This window comes from Lissotriton vulgaris, chromosome 2_2 (assembly GCF_964263255.1).
Source record: "Lissotriton vulgaris chromosome 2_2, aLisVul1.2, whole genome shotgun sequence".
In the NCBI taxonomy this organism is placed as follows: Eukaryota; Metazoa; Chordata; class Amphibia; order Caudata; family Salamandridae; genus Lissotriton; species Lissotriton vulgaris.
The window spans coordinates 215,386,697-215,413,417 of NC_141688.1; the positions used below are offsets into that span (position 1 = coordinate 215,386,697).

Below are 26,721 nucleotides of genomic sequence, written 5' to 3' on the forward strand. Positions count from 1 at the left end.
AAATTCGATTGTTCATTGCACATAATATAGTAGAGCTCTTCTAACTTCAACTGTGTGTAGAGCTCGTACTGCTACAGAATTAGGTTGAGAAACAAAACACAGGTAACTCGATTGAGATGAAAGGCAGAAACTACTTTAGGGAGAAATTTAGGATTGGCTCTAAGAACCGCTCTGTCTTTGTGAATCTGAAAGAAGGGCTCTTGTTTAGTTAATGCCTGGAGCTCACTAACTGGCCTTTGTGTAGTTATTGCTATGAGGAAAGCAACCGTCCATGAGAGGACTTGTAATGGACACCTGTGCATTGGTGCAAATGGTGGACACACGAGTCTTGTAAGAACTATGTTAAAGTTCCACGCTGGTGCAGGTGAGATTATTAGTTGTATCGCTCCTTTGAATCCTTTCATAAAGGCTTTATTCACTGGTACTCTGAAGAGAGATACATGTTGGCTGCTTTGTAAGTATGTAGCTACTGCTAGATGTAAGTGAATAGATGGGTAGGCTAGTCCAAACTGCTGTAAATTGAACAGATAACAGATATTTTGCACAGAAGCTTCAAGAGGATTGATATTCATACAATAGATAACACATAGTTTCCATTTTGCTGCATAACATGCCCTAGTAGTAGGCTTTCTAGCCTCTTTTAGGATATTCATACAGTCTGGTGGTAATTGTAAAAAACTAAACTATGACTTCAGGAGCCAGATTGCCAGGTTGATTACTTTGGGATTTGGATGCTTGATTTCTCCATGGCTCTGAGTGAGGAGACTAGAGGTGAGATGCCGCTTTTGGTGTGGAACTACTGACAGTTCCAGCAGGGTGGTGAATGAGGGTTGACGTGCCCATGTGGGAGCTATGACAATCAGTGTGAGGGATGTTTGCCTGAGCTTCCGGACTACCGGCGGAATGTGTGGGAGAGGCGGGAAAGAGTAAGCAAATATCCCCGACTAGCACATCCATAGGGCATTGCCTTTGGAGAGCGGGTGTAGGAATCTGGAGGCGTAGCATGGGCATTTTGCGTTTTGCATTGTGGTGAATACATCTATGGGAGGAAATCCCCATTTCTGAAAGTAGGGGAGAAAAAAAAAAGAAGGATGAAGTTCCCACTCGTGGATTTGCTGCTTCTGTCTGCTGAGAAGATCAACAATCTGAATGTTTATTCCTGGAAAATGCTATGCCAGGAGATTAATCTTGTGGTGTATAGCCCATTTCCAAATGGCTTGTGCTGGGTGTGTCAGTTGGAGAGAGTGTGACCCCTTCTGGTTTTGTATACAAAACATACCCGTCATGTTGTCCGTGCGGATTAGGACAGATGTGCCTATGAGGTGAATTCAAAAGGCTCTGAGCGCTGGAAACACTGCTACAAGTTCTAGGTGATTTATATGGAGTCTTGTGCTTTAGACTCCACAATCCTTGGATTGTGTAATCATGTTTTTTGAGCACTCCAAACATTGAGCGATGAGTCTGCTGTTAGCACTTTCTGTGGAACAGGGTTGATGAAGGGCTGACCATTGGATTTATTTTGTGGGTTCCACCACTACACAGAGCAATGGGTACGGCCATCTACCAACACTAGATCGGTCATTTGACCTTTCGACTGGTTCCACGGACTTGCTAAGCATTCTTGAAGGGGACGCATGTGAAGTCTTGCATGGGGAACAATTCAAATGCAAGACACCATCATTCCTAGCAGTTGCATGAAGACTCTTGCAGGTAACGATTGGTTGGGCTGAAACTTTGTGAGAAGAGACTGAATACTGTTAATTCTGGCTGCATCGGGAGAGGCTAGTGCCTATGGTAGCTCACAGATTAGTCTGTATTTTGGTAGGCTGAAAATGGGACTAAAACGCATTTACTGTAAACCCTAGTTAGTGTAGCAAGTGTATTGTGGCTTGAGTGTGTTAGAGACATTTCTAGTAAGTAGTAGTTTTGATTAGCCATACGTCCAAGAATGGGAAGACATGGATGTGCTGTCTTCTCAGATGAGCAGCAAATACTACCAGGCATTTGGTGAATACTCTGGGAGAAGTGGTGACTCGAAACAGTACTACTTTGAATTGGTAATGTTGACCCGCTATCACAAATCTGAGATATTAGCGATGAGCGGAATGAATTGGAATGTGGAAAAATGCGTCTTTTAAGTCTAGCGTAGACATGAAGCAGCCCTGCTGTAGTAGTGGGAGCACTTGTTGAAGTGTCACCATGTGAAAATGTTCTGACAGTATGTATTGATTTAGTTCTCTGAGGTCCAGATTAGGCCTCATGAAGCCGTCCTTTTTGGGGATTAGAAAATACAGGGATATTTTAACGGTACAGACTCTATGGCTCCTTTTAGCAAGAGAGAATGGACTTCCAGTTTGAACAGGTGTAAATATTCCGGTGACATTTTGTGAGAACGAGGTGGAATGTTTGAAGGGTTGGTGGGTAGCCCCAGGCAATAACCATGTTGGATAATTCCTAACACCCATTTGTCTGTAGTTATGGATTACCAAATGGGGAGGAATTGTAGAAGAGGTCCTTCGACAAGTGTTAAATGGTTGGGGGGATGGATAGGTGAGTGACTGTGGAGTCGATGGCCATGCGCACTGTCACCGAAAGGAGGCGTCACCTACCTCGTGACTGGAAAGACTTCATCGAACAAAATTTGGGAACTAAGGTGGTAGGAGGTACAACCCCTATACACCAAGGTCCTGTTTTCCTGTGCATAGTTCTGTGTATGTGCAGAGTCCCCGCAACATGGAGCCACCAACGTTTGGTCTGGTACTTATCTGCGAGACTCCTTTTTTTTTATTTTATTTTTTTTATTGAGTTTTTTTTGGCATCAGCAGAAGAAAAAAAAACATCCAATCAACAAAGAGGAACAATAATATGATTCCAATTCATAATAAGCAGAATTTCCCAAGCTAAAAGACAATTGCTGTACACTGTAAGCTATAAATCAAGAAGAATGCAAAGTAGGGAAAAGATAAGAAAAAGAAAAAAAAGAAAAGACGAGAAGGAAATAAAGGCAGTAAACAGTAACTCATTATAGATAAAAAACCTGAAGCGATAACAAAAGCATTCAATTTCCTATCCAATTAGTAACTGGGGACCATAAGTTGCGACCAAATGTCTTCTTTCTTATACCTTTCAATTTGTATAATGCGATTTCAAGATAATACATAGATAAAAGCTTATTTCGCCACAAAATAATATTTGGTGGTTCTTCATCAAGCCAGCCTGACGTTATACAGAAACGAAAAGCAGACATACATATGAACATAAATCCGATGGCTGGGTCTAAAATCGAATTAGTCGCATTTTCTTCACAACCAAACAAGACTAAAGATGCGGTTAATTTAACTGGAATAAACAATTCAATTGTAAGGAAGTGCTCTACATCAGCAATAAATCTTATCAATTTTGGACATTCAAAGAACATATGTATTGCATCGGCCCCATGTAAATTACAGCGATTACAACTTGTCCCGCGCCCAACACTCCATTTAGCTATCTTCCCTGGTGTATAATAGAGTCCGAAGATAGCCATGTAATGCTGACTGATGAGTGATCCATTCATTAAGACATTTCTAGCGATTGCTAAGCTTCTCTCTATGTTTACACAAGAAATATTCAGTTTATTCTGCCATTTGATCGCTACCACCTCTAAATCATCCTCCCTCTTTTCCAAAATTAATTGATACAAAAATCCGATTCTCTGGCGGTTTTTGATCGCTTCTAAAATTTCAATATTCCCCAGAAAAATTAGAGACTGTGACAATTTCTGCAGGCAAAAACTACGTACCTGAAGATATTTAAAAAAATCAGAACGAGGTATTTGATAAGTGTGCATCAAATATTCAAATGATACAAAGTCCTTCTCTGTAAATAAATCTCCCAATTTCTTGATGCCTAAATTATTCCACTTATACATTACTCCATCCTGAAATATCCCTGGCAAAAAAGAGCAGTTCTGCAGAGGTGTATATTTCGTTAGATTTACACTGAGTCGAAATTTTCTTTTAACGGATCGCCAGATAAAATAGGCTGTATCAAATATCTTGAATTTAGTCTTTTTATAGTAACTTGGCTCTATGATCCGATTTAGACATTGTTTTGCCTCTGTCCCCAGGAGCATTTCATAGATTGATGGGGTCAGGAAATCTTCTGTATGATCTTCCGGTAGTAAAAGTACGCCCATATGTTGCATTATTGCCATCCAATGATATAGTTGAAAATTTGGCATACCCCACCCCCCTCTATCTCGAGGTAGTTCACAACTTTTTAGCGCTCTCCTTGCCCGGCGGTACCCCCATAAAAATCTGGAGCTCATTCTTTCTAAACGAGCAAAATAGCCTGATGATATTAACAATGGTATGGCTCGAAATATGTATAGAAATTTAGGAAAGATAAGCATTTTTATCAAATTACTTCGGCCTAGTAGGGAAAGCTTCAGATTGTTAACCCTTTCTAAAATTCTATTAGAAGATACTATTACTGGATCTAGGTTAATAGGAATAATGTCCTCAATGGTAGCGGAGATTTTAATTCCGAGATATGTGGCCTCTTTATCTATCTTCATATTCTCTGGACGTCCAACCACAGAATGTATAAGCTGAGTTTTATCAATATTCAATTTATAGCCAGAGAAACGTCCAAATTCCTCCGCTGACTTTATAATATTAGGTAGTGCCATGTTGAGTTCTGCCGTAACCACGGCTATGTCATCAGCATAGGCACAAACATTTATTTTCCATCCATTTAATTGTACTGGTTTAATTGCAGAATTCTTTTCCAGCTTTCGGATAAAAGGATCGATGTACAAGGCGAATAGCAAGGGGGAACAGGGGCAACCCTGTCTCGTCCCCCTTGCTATCCGCACCAGCCCTGAAAAAGAGCCCGAAATCCGGATTACTGCAGTCGGTTGAATGTAGAGTGTTCTTATTGCTTTGATGAACTCTCTAGGAATCCCCATCTTCTCCATTACTGACCACAGAAAAGCCCAGGTGACCCTGTCGAACGCTTTTTCGGCGTCCAACAGGGCCACCCCGACCGAGGAACCAGTCCCCTGTGCCCAGTCAAGCAAAGATATTATTCGCCTGACATGGTCCGTGGTACCTCTACCCTGTATAAAGCCATGTTGTCTTATGGAGACAATCCCTGTCATAAGATCATTTAGCCGGTTTGCTATAAGCTTCGAGTAGATTTTACTGTCAGTATTCAGTAAAGAGATTGGCCTATAAGACCCCATCTCTTCAGGATTTTTTCCCTTTTTTTTAAAGATAACAATGATTGCTTCCGCCCAAGATTATGGAGCTCTCCCCTCGAAAGCTCGCTGACAGATTTCCACCAGTTCTTTTTTTAGTTGGGTTCTAAATGTTCTATAAAACTCCAATGGGATGTTATCTGGGCCTGTAGCTTTACCCAGGGCCAACCCTAAAATCGCTATCTCTATCTCTTCCCATTCAGGGGGTGGTAGAAGATTCAGACGTTGAGCCTCCGATAGGAGCACAGGGCTTGTTTCCTTTAAATATCCACTTGATTCAATAAAGTCCCCTTCCTCACTATAAAGACATTGGTAAAACTCTTGAAAAGCAGTCAGAACTCCTCCTCTAGTTTCTTGTATAACCCCCTTTAAATCCCTGACTTTCAAGATATCATTATATACCTGCTTCTCCCTTGCTCTCTCCGCTAACATCCTACCGGTTTTTTCCCCAAACTCGTATGCCGTTTCCCTGTATTGAGTATAATTAATAGCGATTAGGTCGGCTATTTTAGAATAAGCATTAGCTCTTTTAATCAAGAGATCTTTTTGGGCCAATTTACTCAAATCAGATTCCCCTCCTTGCCTTAGGGCCTCTGCCAACTTCTCCTCAGCTCTTATAATTTCGTCAAAAACCTTCTGTTGTTCAGTTAGGAATTGTTTGCCCTTAAACCCGGAGTAGCTGAGAGTCTCCCCCCGGACCACAGCTTTAAATGTGTCCCAAACCATTTCATGAGTTGCTGTATCTTTATTGAAGATAAAAAATTCCTCTATTACTTTAGACATATATTGACAATACTGTGCGTCCAATAATAATTTGCGCTCAAAGGACCATTGTGGTGATTCAATGTTACCCTCTATTTCAACATTTAATTCCAACACTACCGGGTTGTGATCAGAAATTAGTTTAGGATGGATCTGAATTTTAGCTTGTATTAATAAAGTATGTGAAATGAAGAAGTAATCCAGTCTAACGAATTTTTGGTGGGGAGCAGAGAAAAACGTAAACCCTGGATGATTCGGGTTCTTTTCATGCCAAACATCAAACAGGCCATGATCCAGAAGTATCCCACGTAGAGCAGTGTGTACAAGTTTTTTCTTATCACAGTATGCTGAATTGGATCTTATATCATCTTTTGACTCCACATTAATATTATAATCTCCACATAATAGACCTGGAGTAGTCCACTGTGCCAATTCTAAATTAATGAAATTAAATACTTCTGGGTCGTCTAGATTTGGGCCATATATATTACAAAGTGTGAACCCCTGCCGCCCTCCCTTAAATTCTACTAATACCCATCTTCCCCATTTATCTGCTGCCGTCTTTATGCAATCCACCCACCCTCTTTTTTAATATTGCTACCCCTCTTTTAACTCCGGATTGTTTAGAGCAGACTACCAATTCCATCCCCATGTTCTTTAGATATTCTCTATTAGCCCACGCAATATGGGTTTCTTGTAAGCAGAGTATATCTATACCCAGTATCTGTATAACCTTAGCTAGTACTTGCCGTTTCCGAGGATCATTTAAACCACATACATTTAATGTGCATATCTTGATCTTTCTGGTCATTGTATTTAATTTCTCTTATCATTCTTATACGGTCATTGTATTTAATTTCTCTTATCATTCTTATACTTATCATTCTTATACATCTGCGAGACTCCTGAGTAGTGCTTGTGCTTGTACACAAAGCCCTCACTTCTGTTTCTGGACACGGTTGTGACTGTGTAGCCTCCTATATTGTCAAATTTTATAGGTTTTTTAAGCTTGAATTTTAAAAAGTCTTTCTCTCTCTTTTTACCTATTATTGCGCTGACGCTCATAGGTTGTTTTTTTACTATTGATAATGGCGCTTGCCATAGCACCTCCTAACTGGGCACCGGTCACTGCATATTTGACTCAATATGGAGTCCCTCATGCTGGTGTCCGCTTCAACAACAAAAATAAGCGCAATGCAGCTAACCGCTCCGTGGTCTTTTATTCCTGGGTCACCTTTCCGGTGGCCGATGCAACAGATACATTGTTTCACGCGTATACTGCCACGGCCCTGCCTCAGAATTTCCAACCTTATAGGTTTCTTGAAGTTCCGCTACGGCTTGGCAACATGCAATGTGGTTTAATAGCGCCCTTCCACACCCAATTACACTGTTCTCTTTAAGCTCCTTATCGAGAGATGGGGCCACTTAGCCTCTTTTGGCTGGGTGTACCCCACACCCAACTCCTCACTGCTACAGTGAGATCTACGCGAGCTACGCGATGTGCAAGGGTACTGCTACGCAAAAATTTCCGGAGCCAGTCTGACGCCTGGGGATATTCTAAGGTAAGGAATCTATCTCTAACTAATGTCTCTTACAGATATATACTTACACAAGTAGTAACTTGTGCATCTGAAAGAGACACGTTAGTGATAGATTCCTTACCTTAGAATAGATAACCCAGCAATACCAACCCCGGTGGTGGGTCTGCGAACCAATAATCACACCAGAAAGTCCTGGAGGACGGAACGGCCAAAGAAGCCATCCCTCCGGACTTGGCTGTCCAGGCAATAGTGTCTTGCAAACGTCTGCAGCGAGGCCCACGTAGCTGCCTGGCAAATGTCCTGCAAGGGCACTCCTCGGCCCAAGGCAGTTGTAGTCGCCATGGCTCGAGTGGCATGAGCCCTCAGCCCAACAGGGGGCTCCTTCTTAGCCAAGGAGTAACACGCCTGGATACACAAGATGATCCACCGCGAGATGGTCCGCTTCTGCACCACTTTCCCCTTCTTAGCGCACACGTAACCAACAAAGAGTTGGTCATCCACCCGGAACTTGCGTGTGCGATCCACATAGAACGAGAGAGCATGTTTTGGGTCCAGACGGTGGAGCCTCTCTTCCTCTCTCGAGGGATGCGGAGGCGGAAAGAAGGTGGGCAAGGTGATGGACTGCCTGATGTGGAAGGCCGTGACTATCTTGGGCAGGAAAGAAGGCCTTGTCCGCAACACAACCTTGTCCGGATGGACTGAAAGGAAAGGAGGTTTACAGGATAGAACCTGGAGCTCACTCACTCTCCTGGCAGAGGTGATGGCTACCAGGAAGGCAGTCTTCAAAGTAAGAAGGCGGAGAGGACAGTTGTGAAGTGGCTCAAAGGGAGCGCACATCAGAAAAGTAAGAACCGAGTTCAAGTCCCACTGAGGCATCACAAAAGGCACAGGAGGGAATGTATACGTGATGCCTTTCAAGAATCGATTGACAATAGGGGACTTGAACAAAGAAGGTTGATCAGGCAGCCTCAAAAAGGCTGAAAGAGCAGAAAGGTAGCCCTTGATAGTGTCCAGAGCAGAGCCCTGCTGGGCAAGAGAAAGAAGAAAGAGAAGAACCTCAGAAAGAGGGGCAGAGAGAGGATCCACAGCCTTTGCTGTGCGCCATGCCACAAATCTGTTCCACCTGCAGGTGTATACCGACTTTGTGGAGGGACGATTGGCTGCCAGAATGATGTTACAGACTTCAGGAGGCAAGTCAAATGGCCTCAACTGCCGCTGCTCAATCTCCAAGCATGGAGGTGGAGACTGGACAGGTTCGGTTGGAGGACCGTCCCCAGCTGCTGCGACAGAAGGTCCTCCCAAGGTGGCAGACGAACCGGGGGATCGACTGACATACTGAGTAGCTCGGGATACAAGTACCTTCGTGCCCAGTTCGGAGCCACAAGGATGACTTGTGCCGGTCGCTCCTGATCTTCTTCAACACTTTGGGCAGAAGTGGTACAGGTGGAAAGGCATACAACAGACCGCAACTCCACTCGCGACGAAAAGCGTCTCCGAGCGAGTGCCGCCTTGAAAATTCCAACGCGCAGAACTGATGACATTGCGCGTTCACTTCGTTGGCGAATAGATCTAACCAAGGCTCTCCCCACTGCAGAAAGGGACCTTGCGCCACGTCCGAGTTCAGACGCCATTCGTGATCCATCATGCATCGGCGTCTGAGTTAGTCCGCCCTGGCATTCAGTGAACCTGCCAGGTGTTGAACCACCAGGGTCACGCCCTGATGTTCCAGCCATTGCCAGAGGCGCAGAGCCTCCTGGCAGAGGGTCCACGACCCCACCCCGCCCTGTTTGTTGCAGTACCACATGGCGGTGGTGTTGTCTGTGAACACCTGCACTACACTCCCTCGGACATAGGGGAGGAACGCCTTCAGTGCTAGACGAATCGCCCGCAGCTCCAAAAAGGTTGATTTGTCCAGACCACTGGCATCCCCAAGGTCACCTGTCCAGTCCTCTAGAGGCTGACACTCAGGTCAGAGGGTCCTCAGACTCCTCCCAATACCCCTCATCACCCATCTCCTCCGAGATTCAGGGTTGCCAACCAATGGGGCCGGTTCATTGAAGTAAAACTCCCCAAGAGCCGTCGAAAGCTGCGCGCAGCAGCGCCGTTCCAACGTCGGAACCGGGGCGAAGGAGGCATCGGGGACGGCGGCGCCCGAGGACGGCGCCGGAGGCGACACCTGACGGACCGACGCCGGGGGGGGGCTCGTAAGGTCCACCGGCGACGACCCAGATCCTGAAGCGGTTGTAGTGGGGTCCCGCGGCGCCGGGCCCGAAGGCGCCCGCGGTGTCGGGACCGCTGGGCCCTGCGGCGCCAGGCCCAAAGGCGCCGGCGTCGTCAGGGCCGAAGCACCCGACGGCGTCGGGGCCATAGCCCCCGACCCGCCAGGGGCCCCAGACGGGCCCGCTGGGCCCGAAGGCCCCACGGAACCTGTCTGAGGAGAGAGGGAACCTCATGGCCATGAGGAAGCGCTCTATCTCCTCCGGCGTCGCGGCTCGCCCAGGGACCGGAGGGTGTGGGGCTGGACGAGACTCCGACGGAGCCGCGTGGGTGGTGTCACCCGAACCCCCGGCCACGTTGCGCGAGCGTCTGGGGGGAGTCAGAAGAGCGATGATGCCTCTTCGACTTCGTGTTTCTTACCCGACGACTACTTCGACCCGGAGGAGTGGTGCCAACTCTCGGAGCTGTGGTGGCTCCGACCCCGCGACCTGTCTCTCGACCTCCCGTGGGACCGGGACTTCTCGCGGCGCGACCGACTGCTAGAGTTCGAGTCGCCTGCTAGACCGCTCCCGGCTGGCTTTCGAAGAGAGGGCCCGGCAGTCGGAGCAGACCTTGTCGTCGTGGTCGACGCCTAGACAAGTTAGACACAGGTGGTGAGGATCCGTGACCGATATCGTGCGGTCGCAATCCTCGCAGTGCTTGAATCCAGGCATCCCTATGGCACCGATCGAGGTCGTAAGACTTCGAGAAATGATCAAAACATGATCCAAAAAGTTAGTCAAAAATTGACTAAGGGTTACTGATTTTTCCAGATCTGTCGGACTCAATTGCCACTTCATTGCTACATATCTGGAATACATCTATCAAAACTGGTCTATTCCCTGATTGCTGGAAACATGCCACACTCCTGCCTTTAAAAAAGAAACCAAACGGTGCCCCGGATGATTTGAGCAATCTCCGGCCAATCTCCCTGTTAGCAGCCCCTGGCAAAATGTTTGAAAAACTGATACAGCGCCAACTGAACAGGTTCATAGAAGAAAGAGACACACTACATGAAACCCAGTCGGGTTTCAGGGCGGGTTTTAGCACTGAGACCGCTCTGATAGAAGTGGCTGAGTCGATCAGGTGGTCTTTAGATTCAGGAGCATCGGCTATGTTGGTGCTCCTGGATCTATCTGCCGCTTTTGATACTGTGGACCATGTGAGGCTACTGTCAAGGCTAAAAAACACAGGCCTGGAAGATAAGGCTCTGGGCTGGCTACAGTCCTATCTCACGGATCGTACCCAGAAAGTAGCCTTGGGCCCCCTTTCCTCAAAACCTAAACCCCTCTGGTGTGGTGTCCCTCAGGGCTCGGCCCTCAGTCCACTACTTTTTAATATTTATCTGGCTCCTCTCTTCTCCCTTATTGCTAATTGGGGTGTCAAGGCGATTTCATACGCCGACGACACACAATTAATTTTCCCCTTCTCGGACGTCTCAGAGGCAGCCTTCAGCAATATGAAGGGATGCTTGCGAGATGTTGCCAAATGGATGAATGCAAACAAACTCAAATTGAATGCAAGCAAGACGGAAGTCATCTTCTTTGGCAAACATACTCGGCCCCCCCCAAGCCTGTGGTGGCCCTCCGAAATGGGTATCCCTCCTCTACCCAGCACCAATGCGAAAAATCTGGGAGTAAGATGGGATGAGAGTCTCTCCTTTTCTTCACATATACAGCAGGTCTCTGCGTGCTGTCTCCATAAACTAAGAAACCTTCGCAAATTTCTGTCCCTCCTGCCTGAAGACTGTCGCAAGTCGGTGGTCCATGCTACAGTCACTTCCAGACTGGACTACGCAAACGGCCTCTACCTCGGCCTACCCAAATATCTGGTGCAACGACTGCAGATCGTGCAGAACGCGGCTGCGAGACTGCTAAAAAACATCCCTTTTAAACAGCATGTCTCTCCGTACTTGCGCGATCTGCATTGGCTCCCTGTAGCCTGCAGAATCAAGTTTAAAGCTCTAACTCTGGCGTTTAGAGCCCAAAAGGGGACCTGCCCCTCCTATTTAAAGCTTAGACTCCCCAGATACTATCAGGAGAGATGCTTGCGCTCTAATTCACGAAACCTGCTCTCCATCCCCCGCGCCAAGAGAGCCAGACTCGGAGGCAGATCTTTCTCTGCCTGCACGGCGACACTCTGGAACGCCCTACCGGTCAACATCCAACTGGCTCCAACGGAAGCCAGTTTTAAGAGGCAGCTAAAGACCTGGCTCTTTTCCCAGAATAACTAAACACTCTCTCCCCTTTCTCTGCCCATTCCTACCTGGAAAAATGATCACTCAGCGCCGGGACACCTCCTTGTGAGGTAGCTGTTCGCGCTTTATAAATGTCGGTATTATTATTATTTCTGGCGCGGAAAAAAGAAGAACTGACGTTAGCACGCGGGGCGGCATCTAAGTACTCGGACGACGTCATCACGGCGCCCACGACGGACGCGGAGCCGCAGACAACGTCTAGCAACGCGCAAGGGTACTGCTACGAAAAAATTTCCGGATCCAGTCTGACGCCTGGGGATATTCTAAGGTAAGGAATCTATCACTAACGTGACAGATGTCGACGGGAGGATAAGATGACAGATGTCAACGGGAGGATAAGTTGACAGATGTCAACGGGAGGATAAGGAGGTTTTCCTAACAGAAGAGGACTTGGATTCCACAGAAGGACATTCCCTAGTATCTAAACACAAGGGTAGTTGCACAGCGCTTATAAAGTATCCATGCCTAATCTGGCTTGTTTTTTTAAAGAAACTCCTCTCCCAGCAATAACGCCCCCTTTTACATTGCTAACTAACGGCATTAAACTTATTTTGAATAACCACGACTGCTGTGGTTTACCTGCAGGAATGCCGTATATAGTAACAGTTTCACAACAAGTTACTTGTTGTAGCAATGTGCTTTTTCCAACCCAGCATGGGAACCTAGATAGTTCCCTTTCGCCTTCCATTCCGACTTTGAAAACAGATTTCAACAAATTAAGCAGACTCAAAGCGCTATTGTTTCAAGAAGTGCCTCTCATTTCGGCTCGAGACCTTCGAATTGCAGGTAGCTAGAACATACAGCGAGATTCAGCCACTTCTGAATACGAATCTCCCACTTCACTTTGGGGCGCTTATACATGAAATATTTAATGAGTGTGAAACCAAAGGGCTTGCTCATTTTTTAAAAATTTGTGGGATCCGGCCTTGTTGTGACTTCAGTTGATATTTGGAGAAATACAGAGTTCTATTCATTCAATTTTTTCTAGCGTCTTCGTAGGGTTCCCTTTGTTACTGGCGCTAGCTGGTGGAATCCTGATCCTTCTGCTCCTGTTACGCAATGGCTGCTCATCTTGTAGTAATGCACAGGCCAGGCAAACTGACACTGTACCGTGACCGAATACAACAACCTTTTGGATGCTTGACATTACCTGTTCGCTTTGCATTTTCACTTACGGGCAACCTGTGTTCTACTGACAATGATGCCCCTTTCATTGGACTTTGGATTTATGCCTCTCCAATACGACATGTTCAGACCCGCATTATGACCAGTTAATGGTTCCCTTAGTGGCCCATCAGCAGGCCTGTTCTGGGAATGGCCGTATGGCTCATGCGGCTGAACTTGGAGTCTTGGCTGAGTGGAATATCTGTGTGGCTGCACAGAACTTCTGGCAACGGAGTTTCATTGCATATCGCGCAAGTTGCCCGGAAATGCTCTTGGAAGCATCGGATTAGGAGGAGTACATATGTTCCTTCAGCCTATTAAATTGGATGGCATCCCTTTTTTCTACTAAATATAGGGATGACCTTATGGAACGAAGTGCATTCTTAAGTTGACGTACTTTAATGGATTTTCCAACTCCTACTTATTCACGTTTTTCTTGCAACTACAACATTTTAAACGTCCTACAAATTCTTTTTTTTTCTTTGTATTTTTCCAATATGTTTTTTTTAGGCACTTCTGAACTCTGCTTAAGTTTGAACTGTTATGGTCCTTTGTCTAAATGCTACAACCTTACCAAGGGGAGGGTTAGGGTCATTGTCGACATTGCTACGTTGGCATGAGCTCTGCTGCTAGGATGCTACTTTTGCGCATGCTACTACATTACTATATTTTGCAAGACTCTGTTAGTGCCTTTGACATGACAATTGTCTGCTTTTTGCATTCTCTGCCTATTCCTGGAGTTTAGTCTGAACACAATGTGCAAGGTCGATAAACAACGCCCCTTGTTATTCTGTTCTGGTCATTCCTTAGCACCTAGACAAAACATGCTAATACAGCTGCACTGCTGGAAATTCGTGCTTTGATATTACGGGGATGCATGTTCAAAGACATACTTGGAGAGGAACCTTTCCATGGAGAAGAGCTATGCTGTTCCTACGATGTAAAACCGCCATCTAGACACCAGGGTATGGGGTCTGCTGACAAAGCCCTGAGATCTTCCTTTATATGATAAACTTCAACTTACCAAGAAGAGGGTGGTTAGGCCTTATAGTCCTTTTTGCTCTGTGTATGATGATATTCCCCTTTATATTCTATGGAAATGTAACAATGCTAACTGTTTTAGGTTTATGCATATTGCTGCTGGTAGTGGCTCATATACTGCATTACAGAGCACGATAGTTAAAATAAACATTTGTACTTACCTGTGACTGACAATTCTTATTGTGGATAAGTGCAAGTGAGTATGTCTGGCTACCGCAAATCCTGAGAGTCGGGAATGTTGTGTTCTGGGTTGTCTAATTATTTGTAGCTTCGTTATTATGTAGGAGAACGAATGAGACACTATAGCTAGTCGGTTTTGGGTACTAAGGTGGTAGGAAGGTACAACCCCTATAAACAGAGTTCCTGTTTTCCTGCGCATAGTTCTGTGTATGTGCAGAATCCCCGCAACAATATGGTTATTACAATAAACAGCAAACAGTTTCCATTTAGCAGCATAACATCCTCTAGTAGTAGGCTTTCTAGCCTCTAAGAATATTCATACAGTTTAGTGGTAATTGTGAATAAGTAAACTCTAGGACTACAGGAGCCACATCGATAGGTTGAGTTCTTTGGTATTTGGATGTCCGATTTCTTCATCTAGTGAGTAGAGAAGGTAGACTCAGGAAATGCATTTCTGAATGGCAAAAAAGCCAAACAAGAAGAGTGTTGCGCTTTAAGCGGACTTGCTGAAGAGACCAAACGTGGGTAATGAATGTCTCTTAAGAACTCCCTTAGAAACGAGCAGCTCCCTCCCTTTTTTTCAAAGAATCATTTCCCTGTCTTCCATTCCCCTTAGGATACTCTCATGCCAACTATATAGCCTCACTGAAAACGCCTTAGTTTCTCTCCATTGTTTTAATTTTTTTCTATTTATACAAACCACTTATCCCAGGTTTAAATTAATTTTTTACAAATCCCCTAAACCTCTTCCCCATCTGCCATCAATGGCTGGCTATCTTGGACCCTTTTCGGAACCATTAGAAGATGGTAGCCCATGCATTTAACATGCACAGCAGATGTTTTTTCAATGTTTTTTCTTCTGACTTAAAAAAAAGAATTCCAAAATGGTAACAAAAAAAATAATAAAGTCTGCCCCCCAGCATCAGAGGCACGCCCTACCTATTGGTTTTGCCAATGCTTCTAGGGTTAAGTAATCATTTTTACAATTTAATTTAAACATGTAGCTGGATTGTTTTGATCTTGATCAAGTTTCCTTCCTTCCAAAATTCCACAATGAAGTTCCACCTTCAACCAACATTAAGGAGTGAAAGAAGATATTTTAGTATTGTGGCTGGACCTTCAAACTGCAGCTTACATGTTACTCTGTTGGATCACATGGGATAAGAGCAATGCCAATTAAGTACAAAAACAGCAGCCCATCCGAAATATTTGGGGAAATATTCTATTTTATGTGATGGTAATGAACATTTGTAATTAGAGGGTCCACTTAGTTTCACATATATTCAAAAAAGATAGCTAGAATAAAAAATAAACTATTTAGTAGTCCCTGTGAAAGACAACTCATTTTCAAAGATAACTTACAGAGCAAAATAAGCCACAGAATAAGAAATGCAGTGTTTTATCTGTAACTATTTGAAAAAGAAACATCCTTTCACTTAAATGCACACTTTAAATATAACAATTGGTCATCTATATGTTGATTAAGGGGGTCTACTTACATCATCATATCTTCTATCTGTTCCTATTAGAAGAATGTTGTTAAATTCTCTTTCCAGCACAGCACGGGCCTATACAAAGAAATTTAAATGAACACGTAGATATAAACATACATGTAAATGATGATTAACTTTTAAAACATCAAACTAATCGAAAAGGAATATACCTAATAATACTGCCCATTCAGCATTCAGTAACATTTATGATAGAGGTAGTGAAGCACAGAGTGGAAAAAGTCTGCATTTCAGACACAAAAAAAACACTTGGAAACACCACATTGGATATCAAATAATCCTAATCTAAGCACAGAGTAAAGGAGAGAGTACACAGAAATGAACTGCCTTCGGTGCTCCTATTTTCGGAAGTTTTTGGCTATTTCTAAGTTTGAAAACAGCCCCTTAGCACTAACTTATGCCTACACTATGTAGGAAGATGGCTCTTTATATAGTGGACCAAAACGACGTACATCGTTTAAATAATCCAGGCACAACCCAGTTGGTTTAGATAGGCACAAATGATAACTCAAATGATCTCTTTTGTGGTAGTGTGCACGAGCAGTAAAGCTTATAAGCACGAACTGCTGAGCATTTGCTGTATACACAGAGGCAATAAATGAGACACACACTAAAGAAAAAATCAGAAACCAAATTAGAAAAATATGTCATATTTTTATGTACATTTTAATACCAAGAACTGTGTTATCAAGTAAGTACTTTTTAGGTCTTGCCTAGGCGTGCTTGCGCAGTTTCTTCGAGACATGCTGTATTCAGATATGAACTTGAAGCTCCGCCTTTTTTTAGCCAATCTTTTTAATTAGCTCCTCTAACTGTCCTTTGTAAATGGTGTCTTGATTCGTGAACAGGCTAAGTAATCCTTCCTTAGTACCTCCTTTTCTCCATTTGTAATCTCCCATTAGGACTGCCCATGCAATGTGTTGTAACTCAGTATGTTTTATTTACAGTCTGTGAGCATTATTATATTAATGACTTTCGCCTAGCTGAGGTTGCAGGCACGACAATCTCTCCCGCTTACACCCTGCACAATCCTAATTTTAAGCAGGCGGGCACGCTTTCATCTTTAACAATGGTGGCTGTGCCTTTCTTTTGTACAGTGCAGTTTGCAAAACTCTATTTTTACAATATTATATGCTTGTAGTAAGCGGCATGGCACGCCACACTCGTGTCCCCGGTCAGCTGCCTTCATCTTTAACATAGGCGGCCGTGTCTTTCATTCTCTTCTTTCTGCTCCATTCTCAAAGATGAAGTCGGAGTTCTGCGCTGCTGACAAAAAACTTACAATATTGAAAAAGTAAAATGCTACTTGCCAGTATGCATTTTTGGCATGTAGAGCAGCAGAGATTCATACTACTGCATAGATTGCCACCTGGTGTTAGGCTTGGATGCTTGCACCTTGTTGTTGTCTTGGAAGAAGTCTTTTGTAGTCACGAGATAGGCGACTCCTCCCTTGGGTGATAGTGCGCATGGGCATCGACTCCATCCTCGGATTGTTTTTCGCCATGAAGGGAAATGATGGAGTTAGTAAGAAACAAAAGAGATGTTCATGTGAATGTATCTAATTAAGATAATACTGGAACAGAAAAAGGTTCCGGGGAGGCGGGTGAGCGTACGAAACTCTGCAGCCCTACATGCTAAGAACAGATGCTTACTGGCAAGTAGCATTTTCTGTTCTAAGGATGTGAGCTTCAGAATTCATACTCTTGCATAGACTGTACAGCAGTGTCTCCCCTAGCGGTTGCCACCTGTATCCGTTGTAGTGGAGTTGCAGTGCAGTCCCATGTGGGAGCTACTCGGCTCTTTTTGAAAGACTGTTGGCTGAACTTGCGCATTACTAGCGGAATGAGTGGGAGTGGCGTAACAGCACACGCAAATCTGCCTGACCAGTTCATCCATATCGCATTGCCCTTGGATGATGGGTGTTTCGCGTCGTCGCGCCCGGCGATCACGTATAGTCTTCTTGGAACTGAGAGTCACAACCCTGGCAGTGTCGACTCTCCTGTTCTGGGGAGAGACAAAGGTTGCAGACCTCATGGAGATGTGTGTGTGTGGGAATTTAGCCCAACACTTGCATTTTTTTAATTGAGTCCTTTCCATAAGCTGGCACTGATCGGCCCACGTCGTCGACCGGACTCGAAAATGTCTTCGAAACTGGATGCGCGTTGAGAGATTTGAAATCGAAACTACACCGTCGAGCGGTGAGAGTTTTTGCGCGTCGAAGGTGAACCGTCCGACGTCGACCTGGAGTGCAGCAAATTACATCCGAACCAGATGGCGGAAAAAAACAATCTGAGGATGGAGTCTATGCCCATGAGCACTATCACCAAGGAGTCACATATCTCGTGACTACAAAGACTTCTTCCAAGACAACAAGGTGCAAGCATCCGAGCCCAACACCAGATGGTGATCTCTGCAGTAGTATGAATTCTGCAGCTCATATGCCTCGAACATAGAGTTTAGCGAGTCGCACCTTTCTTTTCTTCGGCGCCGCTCACCAAAATCAACTTTTGCAATATTATAGGGTTTCAGTAAGCAGCGCGACATGCCGCTGTCCTGTCCCTTGCTAACAGATGAAGGCGGCGTGTAGCTCTGCTTTTGAAAAACATACAATATTAAAATAAATTGAGATTTGTGAGCCGCACCTTTCTTTTCTTCGCCACTCTCCAAACTTCCTTCTCTACCTTTCTCATACCAGGCAGTGAGGGTACAAGAGTACTTCGAGGTCTCGCAACTGCTGGCCGACCTCAACCGATCCCTCCCAGTCCAGCCCATCTCCTCCCTGGGGTAGTTGTGGCCTATCAAACAGCTCCCCCCTGGTCCTAATTGGCGGTCCGCGTCACTCCTCTTCCTGTCTTCATTCCATCTATCCCCCCCCCCAAACTCCTTAATGCCCCAACTAATTCTAATAATATAGTATTGCATGCACTTTTTTCATAAATCTTCCCCAGTATCTTCATTGACCACACCCTCTTTCTATCACACTAACGTGCCCATGTATCATCCCAGGGTCATTGTTGTAGTAGGTACCAACGTCCTCCCGAGGAGTGATGAACTCCGGCTACTGTGGAATTCCTTCAATTTGAATGATGTCCAGCGTAGGCTTTGGGCCGACCATTTGAGTTTATTTTATGACTGCCTGAGACCGACTGATGATCCTAAATATAGCATGGATTTTATTGTAACTTTTTTTAATTCTAGGAAACTCCAATATATCTTAGTTTTTTAAACCTTTAGTTTGTGATAAGTAGCCAATCCATTCCGGATTTAATAAGGCCTGTATAGAGGTCCGAGATGTCCATATAGAGTTCTGAAGTCCGCTCCTAGGGATCTGATTTTATAAGCTAGCCATTTGCCGAAGTAAGGCCAAATAAAGTGAGGAGGCTTGGACCTACTTGGTCAATTCTTGTAGGGCTAGAAACACTGGCTTGTTTTGGTACACAGTCAACAACAACAAATCCCTAAAAAACTGATTCCAACTTGGTTTGTGTTAATATCAGTACAGGTGCCTATGTCGATCATGTAGGGATGTGTACCATTCAGTTGATACCTCTAGTGGAACACATGATTCTAATCCATCTTTCTGTCCACTAGGCATAGAATTTACATGTGGATGTAGTAGCGGAGGCAGTGAAAGTCTTATACATAAAGACCCGGGACCGATGGGGTTTCCATGGACCTCTTTAAACTGGAGGTGAACCTGTGGGCATCTGCTATAACTAACTATATCAATGTTGCATGTTAAGAGTGGCATTCCTGGGTCATGGTGTTCAGCATTCATTGTACCAGTCTTAACAAAAGGGAACAGGGTTTTCCCAAGCTGTTGCACATCTAGCTCATTAATTGATCCTTTGGTTAAAGTTATTGGCAGAGTTGATCTTAATAGGATAATCTCTTAGTTATTGATCACTGCATCATTTCCGACGTCAAATATGGTTTTAGATCAGGATTGGGTACCCAACAACAGTGCCACAACCTATATCTGCTGATTACCAAATATACCATAGTGAGAAGTGGGTCTGTTTATTCAGATTTTATCGACCTGACCTGTGCTTTCAATAGCATTTGTCAGGTCCAAACTTTGGAAAGTGCTAGAATCAAAGGGGCTGGATTTTAGCTTGGTGTCTTATTTATGAGCCCTTCTGGTGGATTTAAGCACCTCCATTAGATTTGAGCCAAACAGTGAATGCAGTGAGAGCTTCAACCTGGACCGAGAGGTTCAGATAGCTTGCGTTTTGTTGCCAATCATGTTCCTCCTATATATTAATGGTCTGGATTCTACTCTCTTTTGCAAAGGGAAGGATATGCCAAGCATGAATGGGCGGAGTGTTCAGTCCTTATTTATGCTGTTAATGCAATACTATTGTCTAGAACACACTAAGGCCGTCAGCAATTGCTAAACACTTTTGGCAGCTTTATGGATGGTTCAGCTCTAGTGCGAATTCGACCAAACCCTTTGTCACGGCCTGTGACCCCAAAAACCTCAAGCTGCGTAGCTTTGCACTCCAGGGAACCTTCATTGATACAACTCATGAATTTTCCTATCTTTGGGGTAACTTTTGACTTGGGGCCCTTGCCTGAAACAGAGGAGACTTAGGTTCTGTAACATGTTTGGCTACCTTTTTTAGGTAGGCTTCCAAAATTGTTAACAAGCCCATTACACTATTTTAGACATCTATAACAGAAAGTGCCTCCCTTTTTTAACTTATGGCTGATTTGTGGGGTTTTAAGGTAGGCGAGGAGAACAACGTCTGAAGGCATATTCTTGACATTTCTGCAAGGTAACCTATGTGGGCTGTCCATGATGAATTAGGGCTTCCATATGTAGCTGATGATATCCATTTGGCTACTATTGCTGCAGTTGGCCTGATGCCATTGTGAGCCTTATAGTCAGGTCGGTGCTGTGCTCCTATGGAGCACTGTATGGTAACTTGGTGCTAAGCTGGGTGCTCTCGCTTGGAGGCGTGGACTTTACTATTTAGTTTGCACTACGCACTTTGGCTAATAACTATTTTCTGACTTATTTTTGTTAAACATTGAGCTGATTGTTCAGCTTTTTCGATATGTGCTTTCTGCATGTGCTATGACTTCATTTGGCTCCTTTTTTGCTTTTTCTTTGTTTTAAACCTCTTTGCAAATTTTTAAATGTTGTATTGTTTGTGCTATTATGGTTTGTATTATGAACCGAGCTTAAGAATTAATTAAATTGTATTCTGTATTTATCAACATGTTGCTTAATGTCAATAGTCTGACTTGAGTCTCTCTTTTCAAGGCACTAGATTAAAACTGAAACACAGCAGACTTAAAATAATTACTATGTTTACTTTTGAGTTTTCTTTCACCATTACTAAATTGTGACATGATCTTGCCACCAAAGAATCTCAAATGTTATCTTGATCCCAATTAGAACGTGTCAGCAAAACAATATGGATGCTGGAGGACTGACAGAATCAGTTTTAATAGGATTTTTTTACTGTCATACCCATGTTAGGGACAGAACTGTGAAATCCGTAATGATGTGTAGGAACGTACCCCTTTTTGACATGGTCACCCCCACTCTTTGCCTAGTAATTCTTGCAGTTTTGATAAAAGTGCACTGGGTACCTGCAATCCAGGTCCTCAGTACCGGATCTCTTTCCCTAAAACTGTACAGTTGTTCCCCCAATTGGCAATACCTTTAGCACCACCCCCCTAAGACCCTATTAAATGGAACCCTTGGTACCTAGAGCAAGGAGGGCAAAGAGTCCCAAAGGGCTGCAGCATGAATTGTGCCACCCACCCACATACAAACTACCATTACAGGCTCCGTACCATGGTGCTAAAAAAAGTAAAGACACGGCATGGCATACCTCCTGTGTGCCATACCAGCAGCCATTGCATGCAATAGAGGTAAGTCACCTTACAGCACTAGGGCAGTGTGCACTCTACTGCATGTGTGCACATTTCTGCATGGGCAGATATGGTCCTGTTATGGTTAAGTCGAATCTTAGATGTTACAAGTGGACAGGTAAGCTATTTGGAATACATGAGCTGGACACTGGTATTTACGAGCTCCCCAGCTACATGATGGCTTCACTAAAACAAGATATGTTTGGTATTAAACATCTTGTATTAATAAACCCAAACTAATTCCAGTGACGGATTTATTAATACATACACCCAGTGGGCACCTTAGATGTGCCCCTGAAAACCTACCGACCACTAACGCACAGGCTGACTGGTGCAGATCAGCCTGCCACCCCATGCAGATTTGCCCCACTGCAGATGAAAGCTTGCTCTCTCCAAGGGCAGAAACAATACCTGCTCTAGTCGGAGGTTTTGTCACCTCCTTCAAGCAGTATTACTCAGTGACCAGCATATCAAGGCAGGAGGCTTCAAAGGCCTCTGCCGCCTTTTATATGCGAGCCAAGGCTTCCCTAGTCATGAGAAATGACACACCCTACCCCGGGCCCATTTGGCACCAGGTCAGGTGTGAAAATTAGCTATTCAGGAGGTGTGTTCCCCTCTCAGGCTAGCACCACCTCTAAAGTTGTCTACCTTTTAGAATACCACCATCTTAGTTTTGGCAGAATTAGGCTCTCTGTGTCAGGATTATGCCCACTTCCGCCTTCTTCCTAATGGTGTAGCACACCGCTACCACTCGATCAGCACCTCTGCACCCGGACGCCCCAGGGCAGGTAATAAGTGACTGCTGGTGGTACTTTGGGACTTGACCCCTGCAACTCTAAGTCCCGAGGTAGACCACTAGAAACTGTATGCAAATAACTGTATGCTCTTTGTCCCATAAGAAAGAATTGCAGCTTAAAGACCATTTAAGTAACCTATTTAGTTACCTATAAAAAATTATATTTAAACAAGCATTTGCAATGCAATAGGTCTCACTTTTGTAAAAGTTAAAGCTATTGGCGTTCTGAATTTTGATGTTTAGTATTCATATTTTTGGATTGTAATGGAGTGATAATTATATTCAGGCCAATATGTAAACTAGTGTAACTAAGTTCCAGCTCCCCAATAAAATCAAAAAGGGAGACAAAATTGGGGTTGTCATTAGTAGAAAAATTATAATAAAAATTAAAACTAAACTTATTGGACCACTTGACTGTAAACGCCTGAAAAAGCCTACTGTTTGTAGGTATGGGCAAAATAGTGCACTACAAGGAAAATATCAGAGCTAGCCTAGCTCAAGCCCTACCTATCACAGGTGTAGTAGAAACAGAAAAACAAATCAAGTCATCATAGAAAGGAGCCCTCTGAACCCAAGTCTACTGTAAAATAACAATGTCATATGCTGAAAGCCACCAGGCAGGTCGCTCCCCTCGCCACCACACAGCTCCACCTGTGTGCCCTGTTCCCGCTGCTGCCGCTCGTGCCCCGCTCATTCTGCTGTGTTTTTGGTTAGTGTCATTGTTGTAGTACCGTATCTAGCACTGTTGGTTTACCCGTCTTACTTTATTTGCTTTGTGTTCTTTAACCATGTGCCGTCTTTTTCTTCTATTTGCTTTGTTGTCTTGTACCCCTGTGCTCTCTTCTCCCTTCTGTAACCCCTGCCCACTCCCCCCTTCGCTTCTCACTGCTGCCTCCCCCAGGACCCTGAAACCCTGCACTCCCATTCGCCGCACCGCTGCCACCTGCACCTCCCTCCCACTTCCCCACTTATGGATGCCGTGTAGCAGTATAGAGAGCGACCCTTGACCCTGCCACCAGGCAGGTCGCCGCCACACAGCTCCACCTGTGTGCTTTGTGCACGCAGCTACCGCTCGTTCCCCGTTCCTTCTGCTGTGTTTTTGGTTAGTGTCATTGTTGTAGTAGCGTATCTAGTACTGTTGGTTTGCCCGTCTTACTTTATTAGTGTTGTCTTTTATACCCCGTGCCCTCTTTTTCTGCTATTTGCGTTATCGTCTTTTACCCCTGTGCCCTCTTCTCCCTTCAGCTGTAGCCGGCCCAACCCCCCCATGCCTTTGGGCACATTAGGTAGACTTCTCTAAGAGCATGGGCAGAACCCGCACCACCCAAACCCTCATTCCTCCAACCCAAACGAAAATGGACCAATTGTCTACATCAGACCGGAACCCGGGTGGAGGGGCTCCGGCTGCGCCTGGAGTTGCCGGGGGGGGGGGGGGGGGGGGGGGGAAGGGGGATCTCTCCACCATTCTTCAGGCGATAAGTACATCACAGGCCTCTGTGGAGAGCAAGATCAGGGAGGTGCGGGTAGATGTGGCCCTAATTCGCCAGGACTTACGCAATGCCACGGCGCGCATCACGGAGACGGAATCCCGTATCTCCACTGTGGAGGATGATGTAGGTACCCTTAAATCCCAGGTGGCCCGACTTCAGACAGATCTCGGAGCTACATCGCAGGGCCGAGGACGCCAAAAACAGGGCGCGAAGAAACCATCTGCGCCTCCAGGGATTTCCGGAGGGAGTGGAGGAGGGACGTACTGACATTTTTATAGAGACCTAGGTCCGCTCTTGGATGCCCAAAGAGAAACTTTCCCCCTGGTTTGCGGTGGAGCGTGCCCACCTTTCTCTTGCTCCCAAATCTCCACCTGGAGCTCCAGTCGGCCCATTATTCTCAGAATCTTCAACTTTCCAGACAGGGACGCTATTCTGGGAGCAGGCAGGGCGCTGGGGCCGCTGCCGTTCCAGGACTCCAGAATTATGGTCTTTCCGGACTACTCCAGGGAGGTGCAGACTCAGCGCGGCTCCTACGACGAAGTTAAACAAAAACTCAGGGCACTGGACTTTTGCTATGGTCTCCTATTTTCCCGGCTCGGCTTAAGGTGATCTTCCAAGACAAGACATTCTTCTTCGATACCTCCCAGGCGGCATGGACCTGGTTAACGGAGGAGCGCCCCCTCCTGCCCAGAGCGACCCTTTCTCCTGCCCAGAGGGCACCGACACAGCCGAACCAGGACGCGCCCAAGTCTCAGCGGCGCCGAACCGGGTCCCGAGAAGGGGCAACCGTCTGGGAGGGGAATCCCGCTCGCCGGCTGCGCAGTCTCCGCGCTCTCCGGCCCGGACTACAAATCAGGGATCCGCCTCCCCGAACCTGGCTGCTTCTCTGATTGATATGGGCAACATCCCCGGGCCCGGTGCGACTCTGCGAAAGGCCATGTCGGACTCATACCTGTCCGGAAGCCCTGTTGTCCGTGGATCGGGTGAGGAGGAGGGAGTATGACCAGTGCCGCATGATGAGCACTTCACAGTTCATTCTTCGGGACTCTCTGCAACGTGACTGTTCCTGACCCCATGGGCTGGGGCCGACCCGCTCTACTGAATGGTCTGGTTGGAGTCTGGAGCTTCATCATAGTCCCGAGACTGATGCCTATTACTGGTTACAAATTTACCATCTCATGTTTTAAGCTGATAGCATGTCATCCGAATACATGGAGGGGGGTCCAGCTCAGCCCTTTCCTTACTTGCTTGCTAACTGTTTTAGATTAGCGGTTCACCTCATTGAGGGGCAGTTGATGGTTGGGGTTTGTTCAGGGCGACAGATGCTTCCACTTCAGAAGTGTAGGGTGGGGGGAGTAGGGGGGCGAGGGGATGGGGGAGATCATTGTCTCCCAACAGTTTGTTGTTTTTAGCCACCTACGGGCCGCTGTGTTCTGTTCTCACTGGTAGTCGCGCGTTCCTAGATGTCCGCGCTGACAAGCAAATCACTACACCCCATACCTTCATTCCAAGGCCCCGGGCCCGGGTGGGTGTTTACCTTGGGTTGAGAACAGCCCTGCGCATGCATCCGCCCTTACACATATCGCTCCTCTAGATGTCCTACACCCTCAATGCAATTTCCTAGCAAGCTACTGGGTTGACAGGGTCTGGCATTCTGGTTTCACGCGGGGTTCCCGAGGGGTGGCCATTTTACTCAGGAAGGGGCTTCCCTTTACCCTGACTAGAGCAGACACTGATGCGCAAGGCCAATACGTGGCCATGTCGGGGATGAACGAAGAACACGCTCTGAACCTCCTATGCACTTATGTTCCCCCCGCGCTCCTGGCCTCCACCCTTCGTCGCCTTACGCGGGTGATTTCCTCCTTTCCACAGGGCCTGACTGTTGTTGGGTGGGGACTTTAACGCTGTCCTACAGCCTTCACGTGACGCGACGGGCACTCCGTCCGCGCACCGTCTTGCTTCTGCGAAGAGCCCGGCTGGTTGGTCATCGGCATTGGGTCTTTGTGATGTCTGGAGGGTGTGGAACCCCTGCAGAGAACAATATACCCACACCTCAGCGGCTCTTCATACCCATTCCTGCACTGACCTTATCCTGATGCCCGCAACGGATTGCCAATGGATGTCTGGGGCTACTATATTGCCCAGAAGGATTTCGGACCCCTCCCCCGTCTCCCTCCACATTGGCTCTTCTAGTGCTGGCCCATGGGCGACTTGGCGGCTGAATGCATGGTACCTGCAGGATTCTGCGCTGGAGGAGTCCCTCGGGCAGGAACTGCGCCACTACTTCTCAACTAATACGGGCTCTGTTCCCTCTCCGGGGATGCTGTGGGAGGCCAGCAATGCAGTCGTTCGGGGTGTGGCCAGAGGGCTGTTTCACGCGAAACGTGTGGAGCAGTCTGCCCAGGTTCGATAGCTGGAGGCTCAGGCAGCGCGGTTGGAAATACTCCAATTGACCGGCGATGGGTCCTCTAGACAACTTGCAATGGTCCGCAACGAGATTCACCGGATCTTGCTGGAGTCCACTAAAATGCTCTGGCGCTCTTTGGTGGCAGGTATTTATGGATGGGGCAATAAAAACGGCACGCTCCTCCATAA

The 26,721-nt window shown here is 45.9% G+C and overlaps 1 protein-coding gene across 10 annotated transcripts in view; it reads right to left on the reverse strand.

The window, feature by feature from the left end:
- The window catches only part of PPFIA1 (PPFI scaffold protein A1), a 922,132-nt gene that overhangs the window by 138,677 nt on the left and 756,734 nt on the right, over positions 1-26,721 (reverse strand). For all 10 annotated transcript variants that reach the window (XM_086959570.1, XM_086959566.1, XM_086959563.1 and 7 more), the window contains one exon: positions 15,943-16,011. In XM_086959570.1, the coding sequence (XP_086815696.1) occupies positions 15,943-16,011 (69 nt within the window). The remainder of the gene's footprint in view (positions 1-15,942; positions 16,012-26,721) is intronic.